The 22,063-nt window shown below is 39.2% G+C and overlaps 2 protein-coding genes across 16 annotated transcripts in view; one reads left to right on the forward strand and one right to left on the reverse strand.

The window, feature by feature from the left end:
• HADH (hydroxyacyl-CoA dehydrogenase) overlaps positions 1-14,914 on the forward strand; it is a 30,946-nt gene extending 16,032 nt beyond the window's left edge. The window contains exons 4-8 of the mRNA XM_034442245.3: positions 3,235-3,361; positions 5,113-5,202; positions 6,549-6,621; positions 11,215-11,331; positions 13,811-14,914. Coding sequence (XP_034298136.1) covers positions 3,235-3,361; positions 5,113-5,202; positions 6,549-6,621; positions 11,215-11,331; positions 13,811-13,929 — 526 coding nt within the window. The 3' untranslated portion in view covers positions 13,930-14,914. The remainder of the gene's footprint in view (positions 1-3,234; positions 3,362-5,112; positions 5,203-6,548; positions 6,622-11,214; positions 11,332-13,810) is intronic.
• A 3,812-nt stretch (positions 14,915-18,726) lies between these two features.
• LEF1 (lymphoid enhancer binding factor 1) overlaps positions 18,727-22,063 on the reverse strand; it is a 115,234-nt gene continuing 111,897 nt past the window's right edge. For all 15 annotated transcript variants that reach the window (XM_087875557.1, XM_087875561.1, XM_034442247.3 and 12 more), the window contains one exon: positions 18,727-19,882. In XM_087875557.1, coding sequence (XP_087731683.1) covers positions 19,803-19,882 — 80 coding nt within the window. In that variant the 3' untranslated portion in view covers positions 18,727-19,802. The remainder of the gene's footprint in view (positions 19,883-22,063) is intronic.

Consider the following 22,063-nt stretch of genomic DNA (forward strand, 5'->3'; position numbering starts at 1 on the left):
CAGTTAATGTACCTCCTTATTTTAAATTCCTGTTACATGCATCTGATGATGAAATAGCACATAAAACTTTTCTACTAATCATGGAATCTAGAGGTTGAGTTTATGCATTTTTCCTTTCTTCTAGTCTTGAGTTGCTATTAATAATTTAATGATTACTCTGAGTTTATTATAAACTTGATTTATGAGAGAGATTAGATTCTTGCTGAATTTGAAATGAACAATGAAGGGAAGTAAGCATATTTTTTCCTTTCAGTTCCCTTTGTGTCAGATGATGCTACAAGTACAGTAGTAGGTTTTATTCTTTTGGGGAATACTTTGATTTTAAAAGATATCTAACTCTGGTTATATGCTAAAATAATCTGATTTCTAAAAGAGAATGCCATGTGGATTGTTTATTAGGAAAGGAAGGCTTGAGGTTGTCTTTCTGTTTATTTTATATCCTACTTTTATTTTTTACTACTCAAAGTGGGTACATAATGTTCCCTTCTATTTTTGCTTTTATAAACATATGTGAAGGGTGGGTTGAGCTAGAGGGAGTGTTTGGCTCAAATTCACCTTAGTGGCTTCTATGTCTAAGAGTGGACTAGAACTGGGCATGGCTAGTCTAGTGAAGAGAAGGCCCAGGGGAGACATGATAGCAGTGTTCCAATATTTGAGGGGCTGCCACAGAGAGGAAGGGGTCAAGCTATTTTCCAAGGCACTGAAGGCCAGGCAAGGAATAATGGATGGAAATTGATCAAGGAGAGATTCAACCTAGAAATAAGGAGAAATTTTCTGACAGTGAGAACAATCAACCAGTGGAACAGAAGTTGCCTTTGGAAGTTGTAGGAACTTCCTCACTGGAGGCTTTCAAGAAGAGATTGGACTGCCATTTGTCAGAAATGGTGTAGGGTCTCCTGCTTGGGTGGGGGATTGGATGACCTACAAGATCTCTTCCAACTCTGTTAATCTAAGAACTCTCAGTGGGTCACTGAGATTTTTTAAAGATATTATTAAAGCACCTCACCACAGTCTGCGAAAGAAGCTTGTACATTTGTAGTTTTTATAAGATAATCATCACTAAGCTGTGTTCATTATTTTTTCCATTGTGTACACTGGTGTACTTCCAAGAAAAAAAATGCCAAATATGTTTGTGACTCATGTAAAGTGTGCTGCAAATATTTTTTGCTTGAGCTTCTCTGCTGCAGTCATATGTCTGTCTCCCTTTTCTAAGATACAGAGGAGTATTTAAATTTGGAATCTGTATTCATGCAGATTTTTTAAATTTAGAGGCTACTTTTCTACATTCTTCACATATGTTGTTCTCATACTTTGAGTCTGAGATGAGCCTGAATGATCTTCTATAGAAAAGCAACAAAGAATTTTCTAGCACCTCTCCCTCTCTCTCTTTCTCTCTCTCTCTCCCTCCCTCTCCCTCTGTCTTTCTCTCCCCCCTTCTCTCTCTCCTACCCTCCCTCTCGATAACTAAATATAAAAATAAAAAATACATAAAATTATATAAGAAGGAAGCAGAAGCTAAAGAAAATATAAACATACAAAAGAATGTTTATTAACATTCCTTTATCAATAAATAAAGACCATGTTTCATTGCAGTCATCTATGATTGGCCTATATTATTGTAATCAATTCTGTAGACCATTGAATATCTGGAACCATGTGTTTGTGTATCTGATGCAGAACCATCGATCTCTTAACTGTAAATCCATTTTCTTTGCACAGATGTCAACTCCCATGTAACTGAGACAGAATATAAATGTCTGAAAATGTTAAATCTCAACTTTGAATTAATATATGTAATAGCTTCTTACAGAAATGAAACAAAAAATGTAAATAAAGAATTTACAGGTAGTCCTCGACTAATGACCACAATTGGGATCAGTCGTTAAGCGAGTCATCAAGCGATCGGATTCAATTTTATGACAGCTTTTACCATGGCCATTAAGCAAATCATGTGGTTGTTAAGTGAATCAAATGATTGTTAAGCAAATCTGTTTTCCCCAATTGACTGCTTGTCGGAAGTTGGCTGGGAAGACCAAAAATCACGATCATCTAACTGCAAGATGCTGCAATTGTCATAAATAAGAGCCAGTTTTCAAGGACCCAGATTTTAATCATGTGACCATGGGGGTAGTGCAATGAAATAAGTTCAAGCACAGGTCATACTAGGGGACTTTTTCTGAGACTGTAATAATTGTAAACTCATTAAATGAATGAGTCAAGGACTACCTGAATTCATTCCTTATTCATCTCTAAAAGGTAGAATTTACAATATATTATTATAATAATACTAATAATAATCTTTAAAAGGATGTAATCAAACTATTGAATTTTTTTTTTATTTTTTACAAAAACCTTCCTATTTTATGGGGAAAAAGCAAGCAAAAAAAAACAAAAAAAACAAAAACAAAAAAGAAATATATATATACATATAATATTTTGAAAAACAATTAGAAAAGAAAATTAAAATTTCAAAAATATCCAAAAGTGCAAATTAGCAGTCCCTTTTTTCTTTGCTTCCCTTTATTTCCCCCCTGGCCATTAATTGGTACTTGAATATTTTTATATTTCCTTTACACATTATTACTCACTTCTGCTTGGATCAGTTGCTAGTGCCCAATTATCAATAGGAAATTACCATTACCTGCACATCCTAGGTTTCATTTCCTTCTAAGTTAATTGTTTATTGCTAGGGAAGCTCTAAATTTGCTCCAAATCAACTTTTATGTATACTCTTTGTTATTTTAATTTAACTACTCAAAGAACAAGTTAAGTTTTTCTCCAGGAAGATCCATCTCTGTCTATCCAAACTTTAGAGGTTGAAACATGATGATACATAATTAATAGTTTGATTTGGGGGACAACATTTTGAATTAAAAGTATTTTTTAAAAGGTTTTATTGATTTTCTATTGTTTACATTTTGTTAGTGCTTAATAAACACCATGTTGTCTGTGTTATTTAATTACTTAACAGTACAGGTTACATTCTTAATCTCCACCTCTTTTTTCCAACTACTGGTAAAATAAAGTCCATGTTTGATAATATTCTATGTCTTCTTTTTGTTTAATCTTCAGCGTAAGTCTGTCCATTTCTGCACAATCTTGTATCTTCCTAATTATCTCTTCGTCTCGCGGTGTTTCTTCATTTTTCAAATATTGTTGAATTAAAAGTATTCTTAGAGGTTTGAAGAAAGAAGAGCTGCAACTAATGTAAGGTGAATATTATTTTCTCCCCAGGCACACCATATTTGCTAGCAACACTTCATCTTTGCCAATCACAGTCTTAGCTAATGCTACCACCCGGCAGGATCAGTTTGGTGGTTTACATTTTTTTAACCCGGTACCTCTGATGAAGCTTGTAGAGGTAAGGAGTCTTCACACTATTATAAAATGAATCTTGTGCCATGTTCAATGCATGCTGCTGTTTAAACGTTATTGAGTTATTTATAAAAATAATAAAGGTGGGATGCAAATTAATAATGGAAACAAATATATAAATAAAATTATTGAGGCTAAAATTGATATTAACATTTTCCTCACTATTGTGACCTAGAACCCAATAAGGAGGATTCTGCTAAAGAGGTAATAATTTTTTTTTAGATTGTGCAAAAATGAATAGATTAACCCTGATGATTAAGGATAGAGAAGACTCAGAATACTTTAAACTATGGAATTATTTTTATTATTGGCTGGAGAAGAGATACAAATGATTAATTATATAAGTATATATAAATGTGTGAAGAGTAAAATATTATGTTAGTGATGAATTGATACAATGGATTGGATAAGGATCAAGAGAGAAGAAATAACAACTACATAGAAGAAGAAAGAACTTTGGAAGATAACACCAAAATGTCGCAGGGAAGAGATAACTGATGTATTAAATGTTTGCTTGTCTAAAAAATAAAAAACTTTTTCAAAAAAAAAAAAAAGAAAGATTCTGCTGGAGCGGATAAAATAGCCATTTGGCTTAAGATTCTGTTTCAACAGCGTCCAAGCAGATACCAAAGAGAAATCCAGCAACGAGCGAAAAAAGAACTGGACTTGAGGCGTTGAGTGCCTTGAATCTTTGGTGCAGAGGTGTCAAACTCGTAGCCCATGAGCCGGATGTGTCATGCGCTGATCACGCCCACCCCCGTTTTAGCGAAGGGGAAAGAAGTCACGATATGTCACGTGATGACACGACGTCACGAGTATGACACCCCTACTTTGGAGTAATACATATTCAAGATTACAGGTAGTCCTCGACTTACAGATTTAGTGACCATTCAAAGTTAGAACAGCACTGAAAAAAGTTACCTATGACCCTTTTTCACACTTATAACCGATGCAGTTATCCCTATGGTCACGTGATCAAAATTCAGATGCTTGGCAATTGGTTCATATTTATGATGACTGCAGTGTCCTGGTGTCATGTGATCACATTTGGGACCTTCTGACAAGCAAAGTCAATGGGGAAGCCAGGTTCACTGTGCTACTAAGGTAACAAATGCAATGATTCACTTAACAACCGTGGCAAGAAAAGTCGTAAAATGGGACAAGCCTACTTAACAAAGGTTGGAGAAGTGTTGAAAAAGAAGTTCCTTGTCATTAAACTACAGGTGGTCGTCGACTTACGACCATGATTGAGCCCAAAATTTCTGTTAAGTGAGAAATTTGTTAAGTGAGTTTTGCCTCATTTTACGACATTTCCTGTCACAGTTGTTAAGTGAATCACCACAGTTGATAAGTTAGTAACCTGGTTGCTAAGAGAATCTGGCTTCCCTATTGATTTTGCTTGTCAAAAGATCGCAAAAGGGGATCACATGACTTTGGGACATAGCAACAGTCATAAGTATGAGTTGGTTGCCGAGGATCTGAATTTTGATCACATGGTCATGGGGATGCTACAAAGGTCGTAAAGAGTGAAAAACGGTCATAAGTCACTTTTTTCGGTGCTGATATAACTTCAAACAGTCACTAAATGAACTGTTGTAAATTGAGGACTACCTGTACTTGAGATTTAAAGAAATGTAGTCTGATTTGGTTAATCTCTCTCCTGTACCATGGTATTCCATGAAATTGTTTTTGAGACTGAGGAAAGTCCATTCACCTTGATAGTGTCTTTGCTGCTAGGTTATCAAGACGCCGATGACGAGCCAGAAGACTTTTGAGTCTCTCATGGATTTCAGCAGAGCAGTTGGGAAAAATCCAATATCGTGCAAGGCAAGTTTATCTCAGAATAATAGTGCAGTAGGTTCACACCTGGCCACCCTGAGGAATTTTCGCCTTTATCTCAGTTTGGAAGCACATTTTCTGGATGCTAAACCACCTAAGATGGAGGGATAGATAACATAGTTATAGAATATTTTAAGAAGACTTTGGTTTTGGTCTAACATGAACACCATTTGTTTATATAGGTCCGTGATGGCGAACCTATGGCACGCGTGCCACAGGTGCCACGCGTGCCACAGGTGCCACGCAGAGCCATATCTGTGGGCACGCGAGTGTTGCCCTAGCTCAGCTCAAGCATGCATGTGTGTGCCAGCCAGCTGATTTTCAGGCCTTCCGGGCCCACAGAAACAGGTCATTTCTGTCCTCCGGGGCGCCTCCGGGGAGGTGGGGAGGGCTGTTTTCGCCCTCCCCAGGCTCCAAGAAAGCTTCTGGAGGGTGAAAAACGGGCCTAATGTGCCATCATGTGCCAAAAGCGGGGGGATTACAGGGGGTCGTGCACACATGCGTGCGGGGGCGGGGCACCGTGGGGATTGAATTATGAATGTGGGCACGCAGGTGCGCGACCCCACGCTACCCCCGCTTTTGGCACACAATGGCAAAAAGGTTAGCATCACTGATATAGGCAGTCCTTGGTTACCAAGCCTAATGGAGACATGCATTTCCATCTTCAAGCAAAGTGGTTGTTAAGCAGAACATATTATGACTATGCCACCTACCAATGGCTGTTTTGATAGTCCCTATTGTGGTTGTTGGGACCACACTGTTGTTAGGTGAGGACCTCCTGCTTCTCCTGACCTACCACACCCCTGCCACATTTGCTACTGCTGCAGTTCTGACCATCTACCTCCCTCCTGCACTCCACCACCTCTGCCTACTCCTACCACCACCACCCCTGCTCTCCCCAGCTGGCTTTTATAGTCTTCTTCCTCCTACTGCTTTTGAGGTGCCTCTGGCCTCTTCAGGAGGCCAAAGGTGGGGGTGGGGAAAAGACCTTAGGATGTGGGAGGGCAGGGATAGGCAGCAGAGTGTAGGACTGTCAAAGGGACAGAAATGGGGGAGAGGCAGATGGGAGGGGAGAGCTGAAGTACATACTATAGCTGTAAATGAGGCTGGACTGCCAAGCACCCAAATTTTGATCAGCAGAGGGTGCTGCATCAACCATAACTTCAAGAACTGTCCATAACTATTATTCGTTTAGCAATAGTTTGGCAAAACAACACAACTTTGAATGGTTATTGAATGAAGAATCGTTTAGTGGGGGACAGCCAGTAATATTTATATTGTAATTTATATAGTGATCTATTTTACCATAAATCTTGGTGGGTTTTTTTTCATAGGATACGCCTGGCTTCGTTGTGAATCGACTTCTTGTGCCTTACCTGATGGAAGCAGTTCGGCTTTTTGAGAGGGGTAAAGTTGTAGAAAATTGTCAACCTACCCACATACATGTACATCTCCACCAATATTTGGGACTGCAGCCCCCAGCTTGCCTGTTTTTTTTTTTTTTTTTAATCTGATAGCTGACTTCGGTTCTAGTGAGAATTAAAGGGTTCAGTTGAGCAGGCTTTTCTTGTACCTGCCTGCCTGTTTTCACTTCCATGTCTTCCACGCCCAGTATGACTTTACCTCAATCACGTAGGTCAGTCACTCTCTTTCGCAGCCCCAACCCACCTCACAGAGGAGTTGTTGTGGGGAAAAGTGGAGGAAGAAGGTATGTTCGCTGCCTTGAGTTATTTGTAAAAATAATAAAGGTGGGTTACAAATATCTAAATAAAAGATATCTTTTTCTAAGAATAAAAAGGCCAAATCAGGTGACATTTAGCCATTTCCCAAGATTTCAGACTTTGTAAGATTATTTTAAGGATTCTTGGGGTATCTTGGACAACAAGCAATACCTCTCCACTTAGATACTGATCCAGTACAAAGTAATTTCTGGTAGAGATATTAATAGTGTTTGGATGTATGAGAACCACAAACTATTCTATTCCTTGATAAGTTGGTACCGTCCACAGTATGATGTCTTTCATCCACACTAGGCCCAAACTGAGGAGGTCTTTGCAAAAAACCCCGGGAGGAATCCTAGAATGAAGTCTTCCATTGTTTCCACACACATAGACCCTTCAAAGAGCTCGCTAGTTCATGTAGTAGGAATGACTGTGTCTAGTGTAGCTGAACAAAACCTTACATGCACAACTATTTCCAAACAAAAGCTATTCAGTCTGGCAGTGGATCAAAATATGCATATTCCAGGCAGAGGTGTATACTTGGGGAAGAGCAGGAAAAAGCCAAGGACGGCAACAGATGACCAGCCCTCTCAATCTTTCAACCTCTTTACTTTTCTTATCTTCCTGTAGCTGTCATTGCCAAAATCCTTGTCTTCAAGGACATCACATCCAACCCGCCCATCCACTTCCCTGATCTTCCCATTATTTCCTTTCCCTACCTCCCTTTAGCTATCTAGAATACCCAGCCATCCTGCTCTCACTAGAATCTTTCCTGGGGAGGAGGCACTGGGGAGATTCCGAATAGGGGAAGCAGCTTGTTGGAGTTGTTGCCACGTTTGAAGCAAAGATTTTGACACAAATCTGGAACAATCAAAATATTCCTGATTGTGTTTCTACTGAGCAGCAGTGCACCCAGAATTGTTTGGCAAAATGCATTTTCCATTTCGTGCACATCCCTAAGAGACCTCTTTCAAATTTCTGTTTAAATGACAATGAATGCAAAAAATTCATTTTATATCTACCAACTAATTTTGTTATGTAGGATAATGGGAGTTCTGTATCTGCTTTTCTTTCTTTCTTTCTTTCTTTCTTTCTTTCTTTCTTTCTTTCTTTCTTTCTTTCTTTCTTTCTTTCTTTCTTTCTTTCTTTCTTTCTTTCTTTCTTTCTTTCTTTCTTTCTTTCTTTCTTTCTTTCTTTCTTTCTTTCTTTCTTTCTTTCTTTCTTTCTTTCTTTCTTTCTTTCTTTCTTTCTTTCTTTCTTTCTTTCTTTCTTTCTTTCTTTCTTTCTTTCTTTCTTTCTTTCTTTCTTTCTTTCTTTCTTTCTTATAAAAGCCCTCTCCATCTCCATTTCCAAAAGCTCCTTGTGACATTAGGGAAATAGATTACATTCTGGTACTTATTGCTGTAATTGGAAGTATAATTAGCTTTTTATGTTATTAGAAAAATCTATATTAAAATTATAGCCGCAATAGTGAATGAAGTGAGGTTTCATCTTGCAGGCGATTGACATAAAAATGCTGAACCCAGTGAGATTGTGAGCATACAAACAAACAAAAGGATGATGGGTTTTTCTAACCCCTGGAATAGGTTAACTGATGTCAACTAAGCTAGAATAGAACAAAGGTCTTAGTTTTTTTAAGGTAGCTCCCCATGACTTGATTCCAAAATTACCACAAAACTGCCTTGAGGAGTGCCTTTTGGGAAAAATGGGAGGATTCCTAACTTTGGATGAATTTTTACTCAACTTTCTGCAATTTTAGTGCCCTCCAGATGTTTCAGAGGTGGGCTTCAACTGGTTTGGACCAGTTTGGGTGAACTGTTAAATCTTTGCGCAGTTCGGAGAACCAGCTAATAGCACCACTGGCTGGCCCCTCCCCGCCCCTTCCAGTCACTCCTTATCTCGCCTCATCTGCCTTGGCACGGCATAGCAGCTGCTGTTATCTGGCTCGCTAGCTCGCTTGACTCGACCATGTGGCCTCCGTGGCCCAGCCCACTTACCTGCCTTCGCCCTGGCCTCCCATGCGGTCTGGCTACCTACCGAGCCTTCCTTCACCATTTTCCACTGCCTCCCACACGGCCCTGCTACCTTCTTGTCTGGTGAGGCTTCCTTTGCCTCTTTGCTGTCACAAACGGCCTGTTACAGGGCCTTCCTAGGACTCCCCTGGCCTGTTACAGGCGGAAATGGAGGGTTCTAGGGCCTGATCCACCCTTCTGGGCCCCGTCCGGGCCTTCCTAGGGTTCCCACAGCCTCTTACAGGCTGAAATGGAAGTCCACACACCTGGAGAGCAGCCAGGATAGGGAAAATGTGTGCTGTTTGTTGCTGTGTTGATGGAAATACGGGATAATAATTGTCCTTTTCTTTCAAACTAAGAGTCAGTTAACTCTTGAAGTAAGCTGTGTGTTCTTCAAAGCAAGCATGGCTGCTATATAAAGAGCTAAAGAGAACTTTCCTCTGTAACTATTAAGGATTAAGCTCCCTTTTATGACTGTCTGCTATTAAGAATATTATTTCAAACATTTTATTTGGAAGGCAGCCTTTCCTCTTTGCAGATGAAAGACTTCCATTATCAAGATCCTGTAAATATATTTTAGATATTAAATTCTTCCTTTGTAGATTTTATAAGTGTTTTTAGCTTGTGAAGCAAGATTAGCTGTATTTCTTGCTTATCCATCAACAAATATTGCTAATTACTCCTCAAAGGCAGAATAAGAAGAAATTAGTGATTTTTTTTTTAAAGCAAAGGACTGGTTTTGTATAAAGAAATTTTCTCTAAAATATTGTCATATAAAATACTTCAACGAAACGTTACATTACAAATTTAACCAGCCATTATATTTCCACAACTGGATGGGTTTATTTTCTGATTTGAAACTTTTAAATTTATTGAACTTCATTTAATGGTAGTCCTTGAATCCAGCTGTTGTTTTGACTTTAAATACTATATAAGAGGGAATTGAAACACATATATTTAAATGATTGTTATAAGAAACGGGGTAGCATCTAATTAAAATAATGTTTTAATTGTCAGATTACACTGGTAATGTTTATGGTTTAATGGGGTTTTCTTCTGCCCCTTCCAAATGTGGAATAGATAAATGCTCTGACAGGCTGTTTTCCAAAATTTCACTTTGCTGAGAGTATTTTCTTCACTGAGGTAGAAAACCTGCTTGCCACATGCTGCCAACATTTGGTAAACTACAGGGTGGATTTGATTTAAATCGAGTTGATTTAAATCACAATTTAAATCATGATTTAAATCACTAGTAAAAAGGCTTGATTTAAATCAACTCGATTTAAATCATAATTTTTAAAGAGCAACTGTCATCTCTGCTACTCCTTTGACCCACTGTTGACTCACCGATAGTCCCAGTGTTGCAGAATATACAGCCTCATGCTACATAACTAAGCTCCATTTCATGCTGAATAAACTAAATTATTTATGTATCTTAAATAGAAAACTATCTTACGATAGATTTTTACCCCAAAAGTTTTTTATTAAAATAAATTTGATAAAAATCAAAAAAATCCGATTTAAATCAAAAAAATCTGATTTTTTTGATTTTTTTTTAAAAAAATCATTGATTTTTATCCACTCTGGTAAACTATGAGAAGGTTAACAAAAAAAGAACAAAAATGCTTATGATAAAATAAATATGGTTAATATCCATTATTCAGAGGACATAGCCTCTAGCTGTCAGACCTGGAAAAAAAAAGGTGTATCCTGCGTGAGCAGGGGATTGGACTAGATGACCTCCAAGGTCCCTTCCAACTCTATTACTATTACCTGTTACCTTGTAGCTCAGCCATGTAGTTGCCATTGGAATGATTTAATGTATGTAGTGAACTCCAGACTAGAAGTGGGAATCTGTAATACTCACTTTCTTGATGACTCTTATTCTTGCCATTGGAATGCATGAGACTTATTCCTTAGAGACACTACTAGGTAGCTAGGTAAATATACTCAAAGGGAAGCCATTTTGAACTATGGGTACTAATAAGAAGCTTCTCTATTGGATGCTTCTCTGAGCCACAGTTTTGGGGGCTTTTGTGATGTAATCGTGCAATGCCTTAGTCAACACTCTTCTGGAAAAATGCTGATTTACTGGAATTTTGATTTTGAGTTGTGCTGTGTTATGTAATGCTATAAACTTGATTCTTGTTCACCAACCAGAGTCACTTTTAGGGATACGGGCAGCTATATATATTTGACTGATAAATAAAATAAATGAAAGAAGTGAGCTAGAACTCTGCCAATTCAACTGTCAATCTTTTGTCTAGGAGATGCATCAAAGGAAGATATTGATGTTGCCATGAAACTTGGGGCAGGTTATCCTATGGGCCCATTTGAACTCTTAGACTATGTCGGCTTAGATACCAGTAAATTCATTATGGATGGTATGTATGTCATAAGTTCTGTTTGAAAATCTAAAAATAGTAACCCTGGATAAAAAATTATTTGTTTTTTATGGCGATGTTTCACACAGCGCCCTAATACAACAAATGTGATCGGTTTGTCTATGCTTACTATTCTGACATTGTTTTTATACAGTGGGGCAAAAAAGTATTTAGTCAGCCACCAATTGTGCAAGTTCTCCCACTTAAAAAGATGAGAGAGGCCTGTAATTGTCATCATAGGTAGACCTCAACTATGAGAGACAAAATGAGAAAACAAATCCAGACAATCACATTGTTTGATTTGGAAAGAATTCATTTGCAAATTATGATGGAAAATAAGTATTTGGTCACCTACAAACAAGCAAGATTTCTGGCTCTCACAGACCTGTAACTTCTTCTTTAAGAGGCTCCTCTGTCCTCCACTCATTACCTGTATTAATGGCACCTGTTTGAACTTGTTATCAGTATAAAAGACCTCAAACAGTCACACTCCAAACTCTACTATGGTGAAGACCAAAGAGCTGTCGAAGGACACCAGAAACAAAATTGTAGACCTGCACCAGGCTGGTAAGACTGAATCTGCAATAGGCAAGCAGCTTGGTGTGAACAAATCAACTGTCTGAGCAATAATTAGAAAATGGAAGACATACAAGACCACTGATAATCTCCCTCGATCTGGGGCTCCACGCAAGATCTCGCCCCGTGGGGTCAAAATGATCACAAGAATGGTGAGCAAAAATCCCAGAACCACACGGGGGGACCTAGTGAATGACCTGCAGAGAGCTGGGACCAACGTAACAAAGGCTACCATCAGTAACACACTACGCCGCCAGGGACTCAGATCCTGCAGTGCCAGACATGTCTCCCTGCTTAACCAGTACATGTCCAGGCCCGTCTGAAGTTTGCTAGAGAGCATTTGGATGATCCAGAAGAGGATTGGGAGAATGTCATATGGTCAGATGAAACCAAAGTAGAACTGTTTGGTAGAAACACAACTCGTCGTGTTTGGAGGAGAGAGAATGCTGAGTTGCATCCAAAGAACACCATACCTACTGTGAAGCATGGGGGTGGCAACATGCTTTGGGGTTGTTTCTCTGCAAAGGGACCAGGACGACTGATCCGTGTACAGGAAAGAATGAATGGGGCCATGTATCGTGAGATTTTGAGTGCAAACCTCCTTCCATCAGCAAGGGCATTGAAGATGAAACGTGGCTGGGTTTTTCAGCATGACAATGATCCCAAACACACCGCCCGGGCAACGAAGGAGTGGCTTCGTAAAAAGCATTTCAAGGTCCTGGAGTGGCCTAGCCAGTCTCCAGATCTCAACCCATAGAAAACCTTTGGAGGGAGTTGAAAGTCCGTGTTGCCCAGCGACAGCCCCAAAACATCACTGCTCTAGAGGAGATCTACATGGAGGAATGGGCCAACATACCAGCAACAGTGTGTGCCAACCTTGTGAAGACTTACAGAAAACGTTTGACCTCTGTCATTGCCAACAAAGGATATATAACAAAGTATTGAGATGAACTTTTGGTATTGACCAAATACTTATTTTCCACCATAATTTGCAAATAAATTCTTTCCAAATCAGACAATGTGATTGTCTGGATTTGTTTTCTCATTTTGTCTCTCATAGTTGAGGTCTACCTATGATGACAATTACAGGCCTCTCTCATCTTTTTAAGTGGGAGAACTTGCACAATTGGTGGCTGACTAAATACTTTTTTGCCCCACTATAACTGTGGAACCAACAGCAAGGAGCAGGCAGGCTTGACTGGCCAATACAACAAAACATAAAAACATGAGAATCCTATGAGTATTTTTCCACTTCTTCTATTTTTAAAGGAGTATTATGAATAATCTGAGATTTGTTATGTGTAAAATTCCCAGAAAAAAAGATTAATGATCCAATTCCTACCTTGAAAATCATTCTCTTTATCATTCTCTTTGACCTCCCAATTTATCTATAGGATTAAGTTAACTAACTTAATCTTAATTTAACTAACAACTTGCAAATAGTCTTCTTTAAAAGGGTTGCAATATTTTAACTGAAATATTCTTGTTGGTTTGCGTACAAATATGGCAGCCAGCTTTATCTCTTTATTAAAAAAATGTAATTTGTTGTGAATGAAGAGGTTTGAAAAATATATAAGTATCTGTAATACATTGGAATGGTGCGGTGGCCTAGAAGTGGAGCTCTTGCCTCTCAATCAGGAGGCTGTAAATTCAATCCTAAATAGAGGCAGATATTTCTGTCTCTGAGAAGAGAGAGAGTGAGAATATATCTGCTGCACAGAACTCCGCATTGGTGACAGGAAGGGCATCCAGCCAGTAAACACTTTGCTAGCACCCATTCAGTTGCCCAGACTCCACCCCGCAAGGGATTATGAGGTCGTTAAAAGAAGATGATGATAAGTATCTGTGATACATTATCTGATTGAGGTGTTAATGCCTTTATGTTTTCCCTCCCTTCAATTAGGATGGCATTCAATGGAACCGGAAAATCCTCTCTTTGCTCCAAGCCAACTTCTAAATCAGTTGGTAGAGGAGAAGAAACTTGGAAAGAAGACTGGTGAAGGATTTTACAAATACAAATGAACTTTGCAGTGTGCCATGTTTTTCTGATACGCATAAGGAAAGCTGCTGAGCATTTCCATACAGTATTTGTAATACTGCTCAATCAGGGCCATAAAAACCAGTCAGTGCTGTATCTTGATTATAAAGGCTGAGCAATTTATTTCCACAATGTGGTCTTACGATATTTTAAATCACTGGGATTTATTGGGTGCTTTACACATTGAAGTGCCTTTTTTTGGATCTAAATACATCTCAGGTTTAGAATCCTCCATCCAACTAGTAGAAATTTTAATATGAATAAAATACTTCAAATATAGAGTTGCTTTGATTTTTTCCCGCAGTAGGTGGCAGTGTGAAAGCAGAGTATGAATTAACGTTTTCCATTTTAGCCAATAATGCTTTATTCAGTAATAAATTACACTCATTTAGATTAGTATACAGCTACATTCAGCATATATACCATATAGTCTTTTCTTTTTATGCCTTTGTATATCAATCAATTTGCATGTCTTTGTCTTCATCATATAACACAGGTTTGCTACAGAATATGAACTTCAGCAAGAAGGCAGGAGGGGCTGTTTTTTAAACAGGAGAAAGGATGACTTCCATGTTAAACAGATATAAAAAGACTACCTTAAAATGTAATACTAAATGGTAACTTGCAGGAACTGTTTTGACATTGAAAATCAATAGATGCAGTGGTTAAGTCATTGAACTAGCAACAGGAAATACAAGGTTGTATTTCTCCGTAGCTGTGGAAAATCACTCAAGCGGGGTGGGTGGAAAGGAGAGATGGAAAGCTATTTTTGCCACTTGAACTTGTGGAGAAAAATACAGGTTATAAAACTAATTAATGATGTTCTGTAATAGTATTGCCCTTAATGGTTGAGAAACTGCCTTCAGTTCCTCCTCCTGGTGTGCTCATCAGAATCCTTGGAGTATCTTAATGAGGATTTAAATTTGGGAAAATCTTGACTTAAATAAAAAAATAAGACATGATGCTAAATACTAAGTATTGAATTTGTATGATTCCCTTAGTATTGTTGGGAATTTGTTAAGTAAAAGGTAAAGGTTGCCCTCGCACATATATGCTAGTCGTTCCCAGCTCTAGGGGGCGGTGCTCATCTCCATTTCAAAGCCGAAGAGCCAGCGCTGTCCGAAGACATCTCCGTAGTCATGTAGCCGGCATGACTAAACGACAAAGATGCACGGAACGCTGTTACCTTCCCACCAAATGTGGTCCCTATTTTTCTACTTGCATTTTTTACGTGCTTTCGAACTGCTAGGTTGGCCGAAGCTGGGACAAGTAATGGGAGCTCACCCCATTACGCAGCACTAGGGATTCGAACCGCTGAACTGCCGACCTTTCGATCAACAAGCCCAGTGTCTTAGCCACTGAGCCACCACGTCCCTTGTTAAATAGCAATCATATTTATTGAAGCAAAACTGTTATTAGCTACTTAGATGTTAGGGGTGAAATGCACTCAAAATAGTACTGGTTGGAACTTAGAACACTGTTTCATTTATTTCTCTTGATCCTCTTTTTTTGCATAGAATGGCAGACAGGAAAGCAGTGAGGTCATTTAGGGCACTGCAAGGAATAAAATGCCATAAAGAGAAACTGTTTAGAGCAGTGATTTACAACCTTTCTGGCTCCATGGACCAGCAGAAGTGGGGGGGCGTGTGGCAGCAGCGGAGGGAAAGTATAGTTTTGTGCTAGCGGCCTAGCTCCCTGGTATGTGCAAATGAAATTTTACACATTTGTGCGGCCCAGTTCCCAACAGGCTGCGGACCGGTACCAGTCTGCGGCCCAGGGATTGGGCACCCCTGGTTTAGAGAATGGGGCTCTACTGTTGAGTATAGTTGAAGATCAGATACATCCTACGCAATGTTCTTTTCTAAGATCAAGAGTGTGTATTGCTCAGCTACCTGGAAGTTGCTCGTATTACAAAGAAATGATAAATCAAGATTAAGTCTATTGGAGTTGTCAGGTTAAGTCACAACCTGCAGTCCTCAGTACTGTGCACAGATGTTCAACAAAAAGAAAAATCGAATAAAGGAAACTTGTAATATGTACAAATATTTAAAAATATTATGTCGTCTTTCTGCAAAGGTAATTTGAAGGCTGCAAGGCATTTTTTTTTGCCAGTGAATTCACACTGCAGAATAACTTAATGCAAGAACAGACAGAGACGATGCATATTTGAACTTCGCTAAAGAGCCCCAAAGACAGGCCAGCTGTAGACTGAGAAGCTTATCCAGCATTTATAGCTCATACTGCTTCAGTTGAAGAACAATTGTGCCACTCCGCAAGATAATAGCATGTAGGAGCAATGAAAATGCTCATCAGAAGTTCCCTGCACAACTCCAGAAATTCCTGTGAAATATGATTCCAGAAAAGATGATAATTAAATAACCTAAGCAGGAACCCTATTCATCAATTTCATTTAAATTCAAATTTAAAATTTTTGTTTGATCCACTTTCGTCCTTTTTAAAGAGCAACTTTCGGCTTGAAAAAAGCAGAATCCTCATCCACCAAAAAAGGTTTGGTGGGAGGACTTGTAAAGCATGGCCCACTTGTGTTGGGAGATGCACTATTATCTCTAAGGACCTGTACTATGCAAAGTAATGAGTTAAGTGCAGTACCAACATTTTAATTTTAGATTACATATCGGCTTTATAAAAATTTATATAGTGAACACTACATTGAAAATTACAACCAAGTATTTTGGGGGTTTCTGGGGCCATCAATGAAGACCACAAACAGCCCTTTCAGGTTATGTACCTTTAAAGTAAATGAAACAAACATGCAGCTCTCTGTACTTGGAATCTTATAAAGTCACTCAGTGGCTATTGCAACAACTGGATTTAACAATTATGGAATTGTTGCAACAACTGGATTTAACTCAGTAGCTATCACGGGTGTCAAACTCGATCATGTACGGACTGGATTGTGATGTACCGTTTTTTGCCTTTGCGGAGCTGGGCTGAGCGTGGCTTGTGTGTGATGTATCCAGACCGTGGGCTGCCAGTTTGATAGGTCTGCTATTTATCATTCCCTATGTTAATAGCTTTATCACCCAATGTTTATTATAAAGGTCTAGTGTCAACCGGTTTAAATCCTTCAATAATAAGACATAAGTCAGGGGTCTGAAACTCAAGGCCCGGGAGCTGGATCCAGCCCACAGGGTACTTAGATCTGGCCTGCGGGGCTGTCCTCGAAAGCGAAGGACCTGCCCACGGTGCTTCTGCCTGTGAAAACAGGCTCCTGAGCTTTGTTTTCAGCTGCCAGGGGCTCCTGAACCCTCTGCCAGTGAAAATGGAGTTTGGGAGGGCTGCCCTCTTGAGCTCTGTTTTCACTGGCAGAGGGTTGCAGGAGGCTCTGAAAGCTGAAAATGGAGCTCAGGAGCCTGTTTTCACAGGCAGAGTGCTCAAGCCACTACAGGTGCCCCTGACAGGAGTGACGTTGAACTGGCCATGCCCCCCGCCGGACCCCTAAGGTCAAACACAACCCTGATGCGGCCCTTCATGAAAGAGAGTTTGACACCCCTGATATAACTCATTCTTTAGCCCATAAAAACTCAGTAACACCTATTCTAAATAAAATATCCTACAAAATAATAGCCCTTTTCTCTATAGTAGCATGTCTCAATTTTAGTAACTTTAAGGTATGTGGATTTCAACCCAAACTTTCCAATCGGGATATTGAAATCCACACACATTAAAGTTGCTAAGATTAAGAAATCTCAAAGGTGCCTTTCCAAAAGGTAACTGGGCTTTCTTGCTTTCTTCTTTGAAAATGTTTTGCTACTTATCCAAGAACTGAAGAAGCTTCTTGAATGAGAAGTGAAATATTTCCAAAGAAGAAACCAATAAAGTCCAGATACCTTTTGGAAAAACACCTTTGGGACAACCATGACCTGGATGATTGAGAATCTCCATAGATCTAAGAAACACTGCTCTATAACGGGGGTGTCAAACTCAAGGCCTGCTGGCTGAATCCGGCCTGTGGGGTGCTTAGATCTGGCCACGCTGGAAACAGCGAAGGACCGGCCCACAGTGCCTCTGCCAGTGAGGGGTCCTCCCAAGTTCTATTTTCGCTGGCAGAGGGTTGCAGGAGGCTGTCACAGCCGAAAACGGAGCTCGGGAGCCCGTTTTCACTGGCAGAGCTCTTGGGCCACCAATGGCACCCCAGACACAAGGGACGTCGAGCTCTCTATGCCCATCTTGCCTCCCCCCCACGAGGTAAAAAAAACCCTGATGTGACCTCAATGAAATCGAGTTTGACATCCCTGCTCTATAATCTCCCATAAATTATTATTTAAAAGTGGAAGTTACCTAGTGACACAGAACTGGCCATCATATAATAAAGTAGAATACAGAACTTACCAGTTGGATCAATTTTAAACAACAAAGACATAAAGGCAAACCGTGTCTGGCAGAACTTTCATGGTCTTTCCATGAGTGAAAAAAATGCAATTCAATTCAATTCCTTGGTTACCACGGGCCTTTTAAGAATTATTAAGTTTAGTGTCAGAGTTGTTTTGCTTTAAATCTTCCATCACTTTTTCCCCCTTTTTGCTTAGGTGTATTTTTCTCATATAAGTAGACATGGGGAAGGGGGCTCCTTTCAGTTGAGCAGGATAATTTTCATCAATAAAAACATTGGATTGCATGTTTTTCCCCCCTGCTATGTGGACATACATATTTCCAAAGAGCAGACACACCACCAAATTATCTTCATCTGGTTCCACTGAAGCTGCCACATGAAACAAAGCGAACCAAACTTAACTTTAACCAAGCCCAAAAAATAAGTATTTTGTAGTTTTATTACAAAGCTTTTATTTTAAAAAAACATGAAAACAACAACAAAAATGCTCAGCACATTAACTCAAATTGGAATGACAAAATATATATTGGTTGTCCATATTTTTTTTTGGCAAAGGCTAGGCCTTGAACTAAAAAAAAAAAAAAAAACTTGGGTACATCAATGTTCATTTCAACAACTGGCATAAAATCCCACTAAACAGGCTAACAGAAACAGATACAAGTACAGAACATTCGAAGTAATAATAATCCAAGTGCTGGGCTTTAAAAAAAAAAAAAAAACCAAGGAAATTCAGATATGTGAGTAGGAGAGTTTACTGAAATCAGATCCAATAAGGTATGTTGCTTTTACACATATAAAGAGATGAAGTGGATCACGTGTTTAGTGTACATGTACAATGATTTCATCTGTTACAAATAGTTAATTCAAAAACAAAAGGGCTTTATCTTCCAAATGCTTTGTTCTTCTCCAACAGGAAAAAAGAAATCTACTATTATTTAAAAACCTTTTATTAAAAAGAAAACGTCGGGGGAGGGGATTTCAATGCTTCTTTAAAACCTCAAAGTCAATAAAAATGTACACCAAGGCAATAACTAAAATATAGAAGCATTCAAGTTTATCTTTTTTAGAATCTGAAAATCAAGATTCATCCTCTTGCACCATTAAATAAACCGGATAATGTCTTCCTCAAGAAATTACGTTTTGGTTCCTTCAGTGTGAACGGGCAAGATGGAAGCCAGTGCTGCTGCTGTGGCCTTATATCATTCTTTTGACTAAAGCAAAACGAATACAGCTGAACTATTTTGTTGTTGACTCAGCACTGACAACATAGAAGATACAAATGGAGGAGTGTAAGGCGGACTGGAGATAAAAAGGGGGAAGATCTGAAATGCTACTCTTGGCTCTCCCGTTTTGAGTTGGGCTCGGAATTCTGTGATGGTGAAGGGACATGGCAGTGATTGTCTTTATGGTTCAATGTCTTTAGCAGAGACACCAGGGTAAAATTTGACACCCTTGGACGTACTCCTTATATGCCTGTTTACATGAAGGACATCCATGGAGATTTTAACAAGCTTCCATCTCAAGAAAAGGCCCTGATGACGCTGCCTTCGTCTTGCAGGTTGAGAATGTATGTCGCTTCCCACCTGCAGAGAACAATACAGTAAACATTTTTTAGAATTGTATATCAAGGTACCTTACTATGTATTATTCATTGGTTTAATTATACTCTTACTATGTAGGTAATACCTTAGATCAAGGTTCCCAACCTCTGGTCCGCTGCCCAGTACCAGTCCGCAGCCCATTGGGAACCAGGCCACATAAGTGGCAGATGAGCACGCGAAGTTCCATTTGCACAAGTGGTGGGCACACACACACAACCATTCCCTCCCTCCCGAGTACAGACACCGCTGCTGCTGATCCACAGAGTATGAAAGGTTGGAACCACTGCCTTAAACAACCTAAGCATTATCATGCCGGCTTAGAAATTCTAAAAGTTGAAATCCATGCATCTGAAGGGGTCCAACATGGGGAAGGCTGGGATAGAGCAAGGCTAGGCAACCTGATTCCTTTCTTACACTTTAGACTGCAACTGCCAGCTTGCCTGACCATTGGTTACATTGGCCAGATAAGATCTGGAAGATACTTGCATATTTGTTCATATGATTTTGATAAACCTGATGGAGGCAGCTACTCTGCTTTATACAAAAGATGCATCTAGATATTGTCCAATGACAACTTCCGATATATGGAACAAATTAGAATTCAATCTGACGTACAAAGTTCTAAACAAAAGTGTTAGGAACTCTAGATCCCAAAGCAAATATATATTGTGTATAATGCTTAATGTTAACAATATACAGATGCTCAACAAAGTATTCAATAGAAGACGATGTTGGTTCAGAAGTAAACCTCTATAAACTTTATGAACTAATATCACACTCCACTGAATTCTAAGTAAATGTAATTTTTTAAATGAAAACTCATAACACAGTCCCTCCTAAGAAATACTGTAGTAATGACGGTAAATTCTAGTTCATGATCCAAATGCAGATCACCAGATCCCTGAATTTGGACACATCGGTTAGGAGAAAAAAATATTTCAAACCACTGAGCAGTTAGAAGGGATAATTTTGGCTAGCAAATGCAACTACCTACCCAATGCAGGAATTCTAATTAAAACATTTATGATGGATGATACTCCCAACGAAAGGCTTCAATAATATATCAAGGATCTATTATGCTTTTGCCTGAATGAATAGCCACTTTTTTTTTTTTTGGATAAATATGATTGTAGGTAGTTTAGTTACATAAAAGTTAGAGCACTTAGCCAAGTAATTTAGATACAGTCACTTAGCTGATCTTTCAAATTAGTGTCCAAATCCAAATACAAAACACTTTAGTTTTAGGATGTCGTATTAACATGAATATGATGTTAACATGGATGTGTTTACTAAATCCATTCACATTACATTTTTACTCTAGGTTACTAAACACCTGACAGATGAGGAAGTAGAACCCTGACTGCTCTTTAGAAGGCCAGATCCTGAAGATGAAACTCAAATACTTTGGCCACCTAATGAGAAGGACGGACTCACTGGAGAAGAGCCTAATGCTGGAAAGACTGAGGGTAAAAGAAGAAGGGGACGACAGAGAATGAGGTGGCTGGATGGAGTCACTGAAGCAGTAGGCATGAGCTTAAATGGACTCCAGAGGATGGTAGAGGACAGGAAGGACTGGAGGAATGTTGTCCATGGAGTCGCGATGGGTCAGACATGACTTCGTAGCTAACAAAAATAAATATATTGGGAAAATAACTGTTCAAGAACACAAACCAGAGGTGGGTTTCAGCAGGTTCTGACCAGTTCTGGAGAACCGGTAGCGGAAACTTTGAGTAGTTTGGAGAACCGATAGTAAAAATTCTGACTGGTCCCACACCCCCATCTATTCTCTGCCTCCTGAGTCTCAGCTGATCGGGAGGAAATGGGGATTTTGCAGTAACCTTTCCCTGGATTGGGGAAGGAATGGAGATTTTACAGTATCCTTCCCATGCCACACCCACCTAGCCATGCCAAGCCCATCAAGCCATGCCACGCCCACCAAGCCACACCCACAGAATCAGTAGTAAAAATTTCTGAAACCCACCACTGACACAAACCCTAAATTAATCATGCGTTTAAGGTTGCAGGAAACATTTACCTTATGCACATTCACCACCATGAATGAATATAAACATATGATCAATGCAAGGAGGTTATTTTGCAGAGGTTTTATTTTATTTTACTATTTCTTTACGTTAAATCTTCCTAACCTTTGAAAAAGCAGAC

The sequence above is a fragment of the Pantherophis guttatus genome, chromosome 8 (genome assembly GCF_059756535.1).
Source record: "Pantherophis guttatus breed Tessera chromosome 8, ASM5975653v1, whole genome shotgun sequence".
NCBI lineage: Eukaryota > Metazoa > Chordata > Lepidosauria > Squamata > Colubridae > Pantherophis > Pantherophis guttatus.